This window comes from Chrysemys picta, chromosome 17, assembly GCF_011386835.1.
Source record: "Chrysemys picta bellii isolate R12L10 chromosome 17, ASM1138683v2, whole genome shotgun sequence".
Taxonomy (NCBI): Eukaryota; Metazoa; Chordata; order Testudines; family Emydidae; genus Chrysemys; species Chrysemys picta.
Window position 1 is genome coordinate 19,799,316 of NC_088807.1, and position 14,684 is coordinate 19,813,999.

Here is a 14,684-nt window from a genome sequence, read left to right on the forward strand (position 1 = left end):
TCTGTCCAGCCAGTGGGGTCAGAGCCCAGCACAACCACACCTCCTCCGCCCCAGAGCATGGGCCAGGGTCATTAGCCCCATGTTACAGAGAGGGAAACTGAAGCACAAAGATGTCTAGTTGGTTACAGCGGGACTGGGGGCTGGGAGTCAGAACGCCTGTGTTCTCTCCCTGGCTCGGGGTCTAGACTAGTGGTCAGAGCAGGGGTCTGGAAGCCAGGAGTGGATGGGGAACTAGAGTGGGAAGGGAGGGAGGCTCCAGGGAGCTCCTGGGAGTCCAACACTCTCAGCTGACACCGGCTACCTCTAGGAACCTCTCCTTAATCCCGCCCAGCAGCAGCTATAAATCAGGTCCTGCACCATGTGGGTGGAGCTCCCACAAGCCCCGCCCCTCCCCAGGGTTCCTGCCCCACCCTGGTACCCCCCTGGGTGTGTTACTCACAGATGGGGTCTTGCTGAGCCGGCGCCTTTAATGCCACCATAGGGCTGGTGCTAAAAGAGAAAATTCCCTTGTAAATGTCATATCCCCCCACTCGTGGGGAGATTCCTCAAAACACCCAGAGAGCCCCCATCCTGCCTCACACTGAACCTAGTTCCCTAAACCCCCCTTGCCCCAACCACCAGACCCCACCCCCACCCCACCCCGCTCTAACCACTAGACCCCACTCCCCTCCCCAAACTGGGGACAGAACCCAGGAGCACTGTGACCCCGGCAGGTTGATTCGGAGCGGGGAGGAGCTGGGTTCCTACCTGCTTGGTCTCGGTGCAGCTCCTTTTCCTGCAGAGGGACACAAACCAAAATCCCCCATGAGCCGATCGGAATCCGCTGGTACCAGCACCCGGCCACTCACCTCAACAGGGCAGCAGGGATGGAGGTGCCTGGGGGGGTCCCCTCTGCTGGTGGTGCTGAACCTGGATCCCTGCTGGGGTGCGATGGACCAGCAGGGGGCAGCGCAACACCAGAGCATGCTCCAGGGGCTAGGGGCAGATTAACTCAGGGGGCTTTTCCTGTCCCCAATCCTCCCTCGTTAGTGACTTGTTATAATGAACCTGGTCCACAGCTTGGCTCCCCTGGCACCTGAGAGGCACGGTACCGGTGGCTCTTTATACAGGGACCCCTCGCCCAGGGCTGAGATGCCACCACCTCTGGGGTGGGTGTGACAGCTGTGTGTACAGGGATTACTGCTGAGTCTTCACCCCCCACCCCCCGTCCTTGGCTTTCCTGGCACAGTCCCCCATCCAAGCCGTGACCCCATCCCGCCCTGCTTAGCGGCAGGTTTAACCCTTCCCTCGCTGGGGGGGCACTTACTGGCTCGGGTTTTTCTGAAGCAGACGAAGGCCACAAGGAGGAGGAGGAGGACAGCAGCTACCACACTCACCCCGGCGATGATGGGGCTGGTCAGACCCGGAGATGCCAGCGATTCCGATCCGCCTGGGAAACAGCAGAGCCGTGAGTGCCAGGAGCGGCTGGTCTGTTCCCCCTCAGCCCCTCCCACCCCAGGTGGTGCCCAAGGGGCTTGGGCTCCACAGGGAACAGGCAGCAGAAAATTCAATGGGGAGGATTTGGGGGCCCCAGGGTATCAAGTGGGGCCTCCCATGCTGGCTGCTCCTGGCAGCTTCACGGGGAGCTCCAACGCACCCCCCCCCGCCCATGGCCACGGATGGGCCCAGCTGCCCCCAGAGGAAGCCTCCAGCTGCCCTGTTAGCGGTGGGTTTGTGTCTGAGCAGGAGGCTTCGGTCCCCTCCCAAATCCGTCAGCGGAGGGGGGCAGTGGGGGAGTCAATGCCCCTGAGAACAGCCTCCATCCCTCCCCCTAGGCAACTACTGGAGGGAAGCTGCCCCCGCCCTGTAGACTGTCTGTGACTCAATAGATTCCCCCCGGCCCTGTGCTGCCCAGGCGGGTGGGAGCCGGCGCCACTCCAGGCTGGGTCGGGTCGGTTCCCCCTGTGGGAATAGAACCAGCGTCTGTCAGGGCGTGGGGAGGGGCTGAAACACTGACTCAGAGATCGCCCCCCACCCTCCGCGACCACTGGTAGATCAGAGACAGACCCTATGGCCCTGGCCAAATGGGGGGCCCCACAGCTCTGGCTGCCGGGCGAGCAGGATGGGAAAAGCCCCAGCACCTCGACCCTGGTCCCCCGCAGGAGCATGGGGGGGGTAGGGGAAGCCTTAGCAACAGGATCTCCACTGCAGCCCCAGGATGGCCTCAGGGCTGGGGGACTCTCACTCCCCGCTTCTCCCCAGGGCCAAGGCGTGGGGACAGAGCTTCTCTGGTCTTGGGGAGGCAGTAGTGTTGGGGACCATAAAGTAGCAAATGGGTTGCAGGGCTGCAGTGGGGGGACAGAATGGGGCAGGACCGTGGGTGGAATAGGGGCGGGGTCTCGGGGAAGGGGCAAAGGGGTGGGGCCGTGGGTGGGGTTGCAGGCCTAGGAGGCGGGACAGGAGAGGGACGGCAGGTGGGAGGGATGGGGAGGGACCCCTTGCTCTGGCCCAGGGCCCCAGGAAACCTTTATCCACCTCTGCCTGTGACTCAGCATCGATCGTTACTGTCAGTCCTGGGGAGGGGGGTTTGTGGCTGGGGACGGTGCCGGCTGGGCAGCCCCTGAGCCATGACTCCTCTGTGAGTCCCCAGCGCGGGGGCAGCCGGGGGAGCATCCCCTTGGAAAGGCCCCTGCTCTGCAGCTCCCCCTGGAGGCAGGATCCTCCCTTCCTCGGCCCTGAATCTCCAGGAGCTGCTGCTCCCCCCTGGCTGGGGAACTCCCCAGTGACTCCGTCCCCGGCCAGGTGTCCCCTCTGCTGGACCCAGGGATCAGGGCAGAGCCTGGTTCTGAGCGTCCCATTGGTGTACAGACTCCCTGTGGGGCTGGCAAGGTGTGGGGCTGGGAGCCAGGACACTGAGCCGGGCCCCTCACCTGCTACAATGATCTCGACGGGGTCGCTGGGATATGACCAGCGATTCTGATCCGTTATGGAGCGATAGTCGCAGGTGTAGCTCCCTCCATCTTCCCGGCTGACACTGGGGATGGGAAATTCAGCCACGGTCCCATCAGGCACCGTCCGCACCTGGGGGTTCGGGTGTCCAGCTTTACGCAGAAAGAACTCCATGCCCGGGTACCAACTCTCACAGCGGATGGTGACGCTTCCCCCGAGTGCCACCACCCTGCTGGGGCTCACCCGGATGGGAGGTTTGGGGTATTCTTGCCCTGCTTTCAACAAGAGACAGGAGTTAAACAGGGGAGACACAGCCCCCCGCCTCTCCTGCCCCAATTCAGTCCATCCGTCATTCAGCCTCTCTAGGAGTCTATCCCCTACCAGGGTTGGCACTGGCTGCCCATGGGGCTCGGGGGCAGGGGGTTCACCCAGACGTCGCTCAGGACCCAGCTGCATGAGAGATCACCTGCCCCACCCTCGGCCCCACCACAGGCCAGCCAGGGAGCCTGACCTGTGGGCCCTCTGCAGCTCTGCCCCCCGCCCTGTGGTTGGGAACAGTCTGTGACTGGTTGGAGTCACACAAGACCCACCTTTCCCCAGGCCTTGGGAACGGGGGGGCTGTGAGTTCAGGGGAGGGAGCTGTTGGGGGTGATTCTGGGATAGGGGTGGATCTGGGGGGTTCTCCGCATGGCTGCATTGACTGGGAATGTTTCAGTTACCCTGGAGCCCTGGCCACCGGGCGAGCAGGACAGGAGAAGGCCCAGAACCCCGACCCTGGTCCTCACAGAAGCACCATAGTGGGGACAGGGGAAGCCTTAGTACCAGGACCTCCGCGGCAGCCCCAGGACGGGAGCACTCTCGCTACCTGCTGTGGCCTCAGGGCTGGGGCCCTCTGACTCCCCACTGCACCCCGGGGCCAGGGTGGGGGGACAGAGCTTCTACGGTCTGAGGGACGCAGTGGGGGCTGCGAGGCAGAAAGTAGAAAATGGGTTGCGGGGCTGCAATGGGGGGATGGAATGGGGCAGATACGTGGGTGGAACAGGGCCAGGGCCCCAGAGAAGGAGCAGAAAGGGGTGGGGCCATGGGAGGGGACGCAGGCTGAGGAGGCAGAACAGGAGAGTGATGGGATGGGCAGCCCCTGGGCCCTGACTCCTTTGAGTGCCCCCAGTGCAGGGGCAGCCGGGGGAGCGTCCCCTGGCAAAGCCCCCCTGCTCTGCAGCTCCCCCTTGAGGCAGGAATCCCCCTCCCTTGGAACTGAACCTCCAGGAGCTGCTGCTGCCCCCTGGCTGGGAAGCCCCCTAGTGACACTGTCCCCACTCTCTGTCCAGGCCAGTCCTAGGGCTCTGGGCAGAGCCTGGCTCTGAGCATCCCATTAGGGTGCCGAACTTTTGAGGGTCCGGCTGGGAGCAGGGACGTGGAGCCGGGCCCCTCACCTGCTATGACCAGCTCCACGGTGTTGCTGGGCTCTGAGGAGATGAAGGGCTCTGGTCGGGGCCGGTAGCTGCAGCTGTAGCTCCCTCCGTGCTGCCGGCCCACGGTGGGGATGTGGAACTCGGCCCCGTCCCCAGCAGGGTCCATGTGTCGCTGCAGGTTCAGGTCTCCAGTCTTGTGCAGGAAAAACCTCACGTCCCGGCGCTGCCCCTGACACCGGATGGTGACGTCTGCCCCTAGGGGGGTGACCCAAGTGGGGCTTAGAGAGATGGAGGGTCTGGGTAAGTTGGGATCTGCGCACAGGAGACAGGCTGTGAGAACCAGACCCGGGCACCCACCCAGCCCCGTCCTCCAGCTGCAGAAGAGAAGAATGAGGCGGGATTTGATAGCAGCCTTCAAATACCTGAAAGGGGGGTTCCAAAGAGGATAGAGCTCGGCTGTTCTCAGGGGTGGCAGATGACAGAACAAGGAGTAATGGTCTCAAGTTGCAGTGGGGGAGGTCTAGGTTGGATATTAGGAAACACTATTTCACTAGGAGGGTGGTGAAGCACTGGAATGGGTTACTTAGGGAGATGGTGGAATCTCCATCCTTAGAGGTTTTTAAGGCCCGGCTTGACAAAGCCCTGGCTGGGATGATTTAGTTGGGGTTTGTCCTGCTTTGAGCAGGGGGTTTGGGTAGATACCTCCTGAGCTCTCTTCCAACCCTAATCTTCTGTGATTCCCTAGCTGACCCCAGGCATGGGCAGATCCAGGGGCCCCCTGGCAGAAATTCTCTTCCAGATCCAAGAGTTTTCCTGAGCCAGAATCCTGGTCCTGCGAGCTGGGCTCCCAAACCCACAGACACAGAGCTGCGACTGCCTAGTTCTTGGGTTCTTCATATGCCGTGTGTGGCCTCTGTCTCATTCATTGTGTCCGGCCTGGCCTGAACACAGAGCGACTCTCGGGCTGGACTTTGGCGCCTGGCAAGGCAGGGCCTGAGCCCCACACAGGAAGGGAGTCAGCCCCCGGGGAGGCAGGGAGGGGTCTTTATCCCCATTCTACAGGCCACAGACAGATTCACTTTCCTTAGTGAGCTTCCAGGGGCAGGGACTGTCTCTTCGCTCTGTATTTATGCAGCGGCTGGCACAGCGGGGCCCTGATCACAAGGGATTCAGCGCTATTGAGGCCAGCGTTTGCAGAGGTCTCCGCTAACTGTGGGGGTCTCGGTTTGTGGGCGCTCGGCCTGAGATCCCCCAAGATTGAGGCCCCCCCACAATGAAGGACACGTTTGAAAACTGCGACGTGCTCCCATCACACAGAGTCTGTGTCTGCGCCAGGAGCTGGGCCAGATCTCCTGGGTCCCAGCCCAGCGCCGTGTCCACCAAGCCACTGCTTCTCCTGCAGCCCCTGCCTCATTCATCTCTGCCTGGGGCGGGGTCTGGAGCACAGAGGAGAGGGGATCATGGGATTAAATAGCGACTCACGGTTCCTACGCACAAGGGGCAGCGTTAAAGTCGCCTCCCTGCCCCGAGTCTCCAGGAGCTGCTGCTCCCCCCTGGCTGGGGAATCCCCCAGTGACTCTGTCCCCGTTCCCCGGCCGGGCGTCTCCACTGCGGGGTCAGGGCTCAGGGCAGAGCCTGGCTCTGAGCGTCCCATTGGCACCGAGCCCCCGTGAGGGTCTGGCTGGGGGTGGGGCTGGGAACGGGGACGCTGAGCCGGGCCCCTCACCTCTCACCACCAGCTCCACCGGGTCGCTGGGGTACGACCCAGCGAACGGCTCCTATCGGCTGTGATAGGAGCAGCTGTAGGTCCCGCCGTCCTCCCGGCGCATGTTGCTGATGGGAAACACAGCCTCAGACCTGTCCGAATCCACAGTTTGGAAACGGCGTCGCTCTTTATTCAGCACGAACTGCACACCCTGGTGCTGCCCCTGACACCAGATGGTTACGGCTCCCCCCAGGGAGACCCCCCCGCTGGGGCTCAGGGAGATGTTGGGTTTGGGGTAGCTGAGCTCTGCAGTGGGAAGCAGACAGGCTGTGAGACGCAGGCCCCGTCACTCAGTCCTGGGGCCCGTCCTCACCACGCGGGTCAGTGGTGGGTCAGACCCTGGGGACGGGCTCCTGTTCGCCTTTCCACAGGGGCCAGAGTTTCCTCTGAGCCCCGGGCTAACAGCATGAGACACGGAGCAACCCCAGCCCATGGGGGCCCAGAGCTCTGCTCCCTAGCAGGAGACAGGCCAGTCCAGTCCAGTCTCCAGGGTCCATTCACTGCCTGACTTCTCTGCTGGGAGGGCTGGGAGCCAGGACTCTTGGGTTCTTTCCCCGGCTCAAGGAGGGGAGTGGGGTCTAGTGGGGAGAGCAGGGAGGATGGGGGCCAGGACTCCTGGGTTCTCTGTGCAGCACCACCACTGACTTGTAGGGGACTGAGCAAGTCTCTACTATACACTGAGGTTTATAACCTTCAGCTCCGCCCATCACCCCTAACTGATGTGTCGCCTGGGAAAGGCCCCCCTGCTCTGCAGCTCCCCCTGGGGGCAGGGATCCCCCCTTCCTCTGCCCCAAATCTCCAGTGGCTGCTTCTCCCCCCTGGCTGGGAACCCGAGGTGACTCCGTCCCTGCTCCCTGGCAGGATGTCCCCTCTGCTGGGCCCAGGGCTAATGGCAGAGCCTATCTCTGAGCGTCCCATCAATGCAGAGACCCCCTGAGGGTCTGGCTGGGTGTGAGCCTGGGAGCTAGGCCACTGAGTCGGGCCCCTCACCTCCTACAATGATCTCGACGGGGTCGCTGAGATACGACAAGCGACTCTGATCCGTTATGGAGCGATAGTCGCAGGTGTATTTTCCTCCATCTTCCCGACCGACACTGGGGATGGGAAATTCAGCCACGGTCCCATCAGGCACCATCCACACCTGCAGATTCGGGTGTCCAGCTTTACGCAGGAAGAACTTCATGCCCAGGTACAAACCCTCACAGCGGATGGTGACGTTTCCCCCGAGCGCCACCACCCTGCTGGGGCTCACCGAGATTGTGGGTTTGACAAATTCACGCCCTGCTTTCAACAAGAGAAAGGAGTTAAACAGGGGAGACACAGCTCCCCGCCTCCTCCCGCCACAATTCAGTCCATCTGTCATTTGGCCTCTCTAGGAGTCTGTCCCCTACCAGGGTTATCACTGGCTGCCCACGGGGTTTGGGGGCCAGGGATTTACCCAGACGTAGCTGAGGACCCGGGCTGCATTAAAGATCACCTGCCCCCTTCGGCCCCACCTGAGGCCAGCCAGAGACCCTGATCAGTGGGCCCCCTGCAGCTCTGCCCCCCGCCCCAGGGCTGGAAATAGTCTGTGACTGTGGGAGTCGCACAAGACCCAACTTTTCCCCAGGCCTTGGGAACAGGGGGCTGTGAGTGCACGGGAGGGGGCTGTTGGCAGTGGATCTGGGAGCGGGGGAGGATCTGGGGGGTTCTCCCCATGGCTACACTGACCGTGAACGAGGGGACCTAAAGCCCACGGACGGGCCCTGTTAGCGTTTATATGAGCTGAAATAAATCCATGTGATGACCCCCCACCCCGAATCCTCACAGCCTGGGGGGGTGGAGGTCGAGGGCAGGGCTTTGAACCAAGGGACGGTTCCTGCTTCATCAGACCCCGGGAACCAGATTCGGCTCCTAGTTACTCACTGGCGGAGGGTGGGGGAGGGACAGAAGAACGGGGACGGGTCTGAGCTCACAGGGGGAGTTTGGGTTGAGTTTTGGGGAAGGTTCATGGCTCAGTTCCTCTTTTCCCCACCCCATGCATCCCCTCCCCGATCCTTGATGTTACCGTTTTCCCCATAGACTGATACTCACCTCCGCACACCCCACTGTGCCCGGCCAGCCAGCAACCTGGAGAGGAGATGGCTCGTTAGTGACCAGATCCCAAAGCAACTGGATCCTACAACTTCATCTCAGATCCCCCCATGGGTGCACGCTCGAGCCTCAGATCCTACTCCCCATGGATACACACCCGGGTCTCAGATCCCATCCTCCCCAAGGGACACATGCCCTGGCTTTATCCGATACTCACCGAGGAGGAGGACAGTGAGAGCAGATGCCATGTGAGGGGACCCTCAGGACTGCCACCAACACCCCAGTTCCCAGCTCCACCGAGCCCCAAATAAGAAACTCAGCTGGTGGCTCCAGCTACAGGAAGTCGACGATGTCTCATCTCTTCCTGCCTCCATCACACGTTGTCTCTAATCTGCAGGCGAAATCTAGAGCAGCCAAAGCAAGCAGCGATGGAACTTGGGACCCCAGCAAATGGCCTGGAGAATGGATAAGCTAGGGTTACCACATTTTAATTTAAAAAAAGGAGGACAATCCATGGGGCCCCAGCCCTGCCCCAACTCCACCCCTTCCCCTTCCCCACCCCTTCCCCAAATTCCCCGCCCCAACTCTGCCCCCTCCACTCAACGCTCCGCCCCCCTGCTCCTCTGCCTCCCCTGCTTCCCGCAAATCAAATGTTCACGGGAAGCCTGAAACAGGGGGTGTCACGGAGTATTGGGGGACTCAGGGCCCTGCACCCCCAGCTTCCTGCGATTCACCTTGACTCTCAGCCAGCCAGTAAAGCAGAAGGTTTATTTGGATGACAGGAATACAGTCCAAGACAGGTCTTGCAGGCACAGACAACAGGACCCCCTCAGTTAAGTCCATCTTGGGGTCCCAGGGCCTCCCAGCCCACCCCCCTTTGGGGGGTCAGAGCCATCTCTGCCTCCCAGCCATCTCTCCAGCTCGCTTCCAGCACTCTGCCTTCAGCGACCCCTCCCACAGCCTTTGTTCAGTTTCCCGGGCTAAGGAGTCACCTGGCCTTCAACCCCTTCCTGGGTTCTCATGTTACACACTCAGGTATGCGCCCTCGGGCAGACTCCCATCCCCCAATGCAGACTATCCTAGCCACACTCCCCTGTCAGCATTCACAGACCACAGTAAGAACAGTCCCAGTTCGTCACATCTCCCCCCCTTCGAGACCGAACTGAGCAGGGTCACTTTAGCCAATGACCCGGGGAAGTTCGAACCTACCCCCGTTCCCATGGATGCCCCCGCATCCCTCCCATTCCTTGGTGAGAATTACACCAGGCCCCTTCAGTTTCACGCCCCCCCTTAGGTCGGGGGTGCTTGATGGCACTCGCAGTTCGCCTGTGGGAAGGTTTATGCGGCCTGTGCCCTTTCCCCACCCCCATACCTCTGGGGCTCCAACTGGGCTGTGGTCTTCTCCCAGCGCTCCAGTCTGGAGGTCTGTGCGTTGGGCTCTCTTGGTTTAGAGCCGCCCTTTTAACCTTGGCCACCCTCCGGAAAGGATCCTCTATGCTGGGCAAGGGTCCTAAAGCTGTTTCCCCCTTGTCCCAGGCCTTCCTCCCCCTCTGACAGGGGTCACAGGATCCGCAGTACTGTCTGACAGTAACAAAGACCCCAGGCCAGTAAAAGCTCCGTAGCAGCCTCTGCTGGGTACGCCAGGTTGCCTGGTGCCCTGAGAGGGGAATGTCATGGGCCCGGCACAGCAGCTGGCGGCGATACTTCTGGGGTACCACCAGCTGCCTCCTGATCCCCCATGACTCCATTTTCCCTGGGGGAGCCCATTCTCGGTACAGGAACCCCTTCTCCCAAAGGAACCTTTTCCGGCCACCTCGTCCCATGGTCTGTACTGCATTGAGGTCGGCCAGGTCCCTTATCTTCCGCAAGGAGGGATCTCTCTGTAACTCGGCCTGGAACTCAGCAGCTGGGACAGGGATGGCCACCTGCTCTTTCTCGCCGGCTGGGTCTGAAGCCACAGCCTCCCTGAGCCGTGTCCCTGGGCGTTCCCTCCCCACCAGGTTAGGGTCCTGCGCCTCAGGCAAGGCACCCCCCCCAAGGCCAGGGCGCAGTGCCCCTCGCCGGCTCTGACTGCGGGTCACAACCAGTGCCCTTTGGGGGTTGCTTGGCCAGTTCTCCAGGTCCCCCCCCATCAATACCTCAGTGGGCAAATACGGGTGTACCCCCACATCCTTGGGGCCCTCCTTGGCCCCCCACTTCAGGTGTACCCTTGCCACGGGCACTTTGACTGGTGTTCCGCCCACCCCCGTCAGGGTCAGGTAGGTGTTGGGCACCACCTGATCTGGGGCCACCACCTCGGGCCGGGCCAGCGTCACCTCTGCGCCCGTATCCCAGTATCCACTGACCTTCCTCCCATCCACCTCCAGGGGAACAAGGTACTCTCTCCGGAGGGACAGCCCCGCGCCCACCGTATAAACCAAAAACCCTGAATCTGGAGCATCCAGCCCCCTAGAGGAGCTAGCCTGGAGCTCTCCTCCCTCCTTAGCAGGTGGTACTCTGCCAGCCCCCCTTCCCTGGGAATGCTTCCTCTCGCCGGGTTGAGTCTCTACCCAGTCAACCCTCTGTGGGTTCGGTCTGCTCAGCCTGTCCCTGAGCCTGGGGCACTGGGCCCATATGTGGCCTTTTGGCCACAGTGGTAGCAGCCCATGTCCCATGGGTCCCCTTGAGTGGGACGGATGGTCCTGACGCCGGATGTTCCCCTCTGATGGGGTTTTTCTGTATTTTCCCACGGGGAGGTCCCATGGTGACTCTCTCTCTGCGTTGTGGTGGGACTGCTCCTTTGGGACTCCTCCCTTTTATCTCCTGACCGGCTCTTTACGAACTCATCGGCCAGCCGGCCTGCATGTCGTGGGTTCTCTGGCTTTCTGTCCACCAACCACAGCCTCAGGTCGGATGGGCACCGCTCATACAGTTTCTCCAGTACCAGCAGTTTAATCAGGTCCTCCTTCGTCTGGGCCCCATCAGCCCACTTGCTGGCGTATCCTTCCATGCGGGCGGCTAGTTGCAGATATGAGATCTCAGGGGTTTTATCCTGACTCCGGAACCTTTCCCGGTACATCTCAGGAGTCAGCCCAAACTCACGTAGCAGGGCCTTTTTGAATAGTTCGTAGTCCCCTTTCTCTGCCTCTTCCAGTTGGCGGTACAATGCCACGGCTTTGGGGTCCAGTAAGGGGGTAAGGACCCGGAGTCTGTCCGCGGGATCAACCCGGTGCAGCTCGCAGGCCGTCTCAAAGGCCTCCAGGAAGTCATCCATGTCCTCCCCCTCCTTGCGTGGGGCCAGGATGCACTTATCAAAGCTCCGTGCAGTCCTGGGTCCCCCCTCACTCACCGCAGCCGGGGGTTCGCTGCCCTTCAATCTCGCCAGTTCCAGGTCATGCTGACGCTGTCTCTCATTCTCCTGTCTCTGTCTCTCTTCATGCTGACGCTGTCTCTCATTCTCCTCCCGTTCATGCTGACGCTGTCTCTCTTCATGCTGTCTCTGTCTCTCTTTCTCCTCCCGTTCATGCTGTCTCTCTTGTTCACGATCCTCCAGCTCTCTCAGTTTTAGCTCTTTCTCCCATTCCAGCCAGTTCCGCTCCACGGATGCCGAACGTCGCTTGGAGGATCCCCTGCTGGCCGGGAGGGTCACGGCGCCTTCGGTATTTGCTGGGCTCCTCCCCACCCTTCCCCTAGGCATAGGAAGGAGGGGTCTCAGGAAGCCCTCAGCAGCCGGCTGACCACTCCCAGCTGGGACAGACACTGGTGCCTGCGCTGCATTTGCCAGGCTGCTTCCCTGAGACACAGGGATCAGTTCATTAGCGCGATCTTCCGCCTCCAGCCGGGCAATGAGCTGTTCTTTGGTGAGCCTCCCAATGCACAGCCCCCTCTGCTTGCACAGCTCCACCAGGTCGCTCTTAAGCCGCTTGGCATACATCTTCCTGCTGGCCACTCACCGGCCTGTGTGCTCACAGCTCCCCACAGTTCCCAGGGGGCCCCCTAGTGTGCCAGCCCTTCTCGAGGTCACCACCTCTCTGCCAGGGTCGAGCTGCAGACTCCTCCGCCCCTGGGACCACTCGCTGCGATCCCCCCGGGGGACCCTGTTACTGCAAAAGTCCTTCTCGCTGGTCACACACTCCCAGGGGTAATAACCGTCTCTCTCTCACTCTTCAGCACGCCTGGTCCCCGTCAATCCCCCTTCGTTTTACTGCTCCCCAGTCACTTACTGCAGGAAGCGCCGTCCACGGGGTGCAGTAGATCCCGCCGCTGCCACCAGTTGTTGCGGAGTGTGGGGGAGTCAGGGCCCTACACCCCTCTTCCCGAAATTCACTGCGACTCTCAACCAGCCAGTAAAGCAGAAGGTTTATTTAAGGACAGGAACACAGTCTTAAGCAGAGCGTGTAGGTACAACCAGACCCCCTCAATTAGGTCCCTCTGGGAGGTTCAGGGAGCTTAGACCCCAGCTTGGGGTTCCCTGCGTTGCACCACCCAGCCCAAACTGAAACTAAACTCAAAACTCCTCCTGCTGCTCCTCTCCTTTGTTCAGTCTCCCGGGCAGAAGGTGTTCATTCTCCCCACCCCCGTTCCTGGCTCAGGTTACAGCTCAGGTAGCTTCCTTCAAGGGAAGTCCCCACTCCTCACTGCAATCCCCCTGCAACATTCCCAGGTCAAATCTGCCCTGCTCCCTGTTCCATCACAACCCTGCTCACCTTTCAGAGCCAGAGATAGAACCCGAGAGTCCTGACCCCCCATCCCAGTGCCCTATACCCTAATCCCACCTTTTGGCACATGGCACGGCTGTTATGGAAATACTCTCCCACTGGGAGGCGCTGTGGAGAGTAGGGTGGGAGCAGTGGCTATGTGGTGGGGGAGCTCCCCACTTCCCCAGCTCCATCTCTCCCAGTAGGGGGCGTCTCCACTGCACAGAAGTGCTGCCCAACCAGTGTCCCTGCTTCGCAGGGGGCGCCGGCGACTGGAAGAATAATTTCACCATGGCGCAGAGCGAGCACTTTGCCCAGATTTACCAAGAGCGGCTGCAGGAGCTGGCTGGGACCGTCCCCTGGGACAAGGAGTGACACCCGTCCCCAGCTCAGGCAGGGTGCACGGGGCTGTACATAACCAGGGAACACCGTGGCTGCTGGATGTCCCTCCATGGAGACAGGGCTCCCCCTAGTGGTGTCCTGTGGTAGCTCCCCCCCGCAGAGCAGCTGGTGCTACTGCCAGGGGGGTGCCCTCGCCTGACATCCGGTGCCCCACACTTGCCCCTGACCCCGTCCACTCTTTCCTGCCCATTTCCCTCTCCGCCAAATAAAAGCCGCCTGCATCTAGGGGTCGGTTTATATCCCACGCTGCTCCTGAACCCCCTAGTCTGGATGGCAGGACACGCCATCAGCAGCTGCCTCGCCTATTGCATCCACCTGTGAGCCAGGACTCCTGGGTTATCTCCCTGGCTCTGGGAGGGCAGTGGGGTCTAGTGGTTAGAACAAGGGGCGGGGCTGGGAACCAGGACTCCTGGGTTCTATCCCTGGCTCTGGGAAGGCAGTGGGGTCTAGTGGTTAGAAAAAGCGGCGGGGCTGGGAACCAGGACTCCTGGGTTCTATCCCTGGCTCTGGGAGGGCAGTGGGGTCTAGTGGTTAGAAAAAGGGGCGGGGGTGGGAACCAGAACTCCTGGGTTCTATCCCTGGCTCTGGGAGGGCAGTGGGGTCTAGTGGTTAGAACAAGGGGCGGGGCTGGGAACCAGGACTCCTGGGTTCTATCCCTGGCTCTGGGAGGGCAGTGGGGTCTAGTGGTTAGAAAAAGGGGCGGGGCTGGGAACCAGGACTCCTGGGTTCTATCCCTTGCTCTGGGAGGGCAGTGGGGTCTAGTGGTTAGAACAAGGGGTGGGGCTGGGAACCAGGACTCCTGGGTTCTATCCCTGGCTCTGGGAGGGTAGTGGGGTCTAGTGGTTAGAAAAAGGGGCGGGGCTGGGAACCAGGACTCCTGGGTTCTATCCCTGGCTCTGGGAGGGCAGTGGGGTCTAGTGGTTAGAACAAGGGGCGGGGCTGGTAACCAGGACTCCTGGGTTCTATCCCTGGCTCTGGGAGGGCAGTGGGGTCTAGTGGTTAGAAAAAGGGGCGGGGCTGGGAACCAGGACTCCTGGGTTCTATCCCTGGCTCTGGGAGGGCAGTGGGGTCTAGTGGTTAGAACAAGGGGCAGGGCTGGGAACCAGGGCTCCTGGGTTCTCTCCCTGGCTCTGGGAGGGGAGTGGGGGCTAGTGGTTAGAACAGGGGGGCGGGGCTGGGAACCAGGACTCCTGGGTTCTATCCCTGGCTCTAGGAGGGCCATTCATACAGCGGATGGTGACGCTTCCCCCAAGCACCACCACCCTGCTGGGGCTCACCGAGATGGTGGGTTTGGGGTATTCTCACCCTGCTTTCGACAAGAGACAGGAGTTAAACAGGGGAGACAGCTCCCCACCTACCCCCTGCCCCAATTCAGCCCATCCGTCATTCAGCCTCTCTAGGATTCTGTCCCCTACCAGGGTTGGTACT

General features: G+C 61.3%; 1 protein-coding gene across 1 annotated transcript; it reads right to left on the reverse strand.

The window, feature by feature from the left end:
* Nucleotides 1-743: 743 nt before the first annotated feature.
* On the reverse strand, nt 744-12,848 carry LOC135976427 (uncharacterized). The gene is made up of 6 exons (XM_065571890.1): nt 10,897-12,848; nt 6,154-6,285; nt 4,362-4,595; nt 2,910-3,200; nt 1,307-1,429; nt 744-775 (listed from the first exon to the last, which is right to left on the reverse strand). Exons 1-6 carry the CDS (start codon nt 12,089-12,091, stop codon nt 744-746), a joined length of 2,007 nt encoding a protein of 668 aa, XP_065427962.1. The 5' UTR covers nt 12,092-12,848.
* Between the last annotated feature and the right edge of the window lie 1,836 nt (nt 12,849-14,684).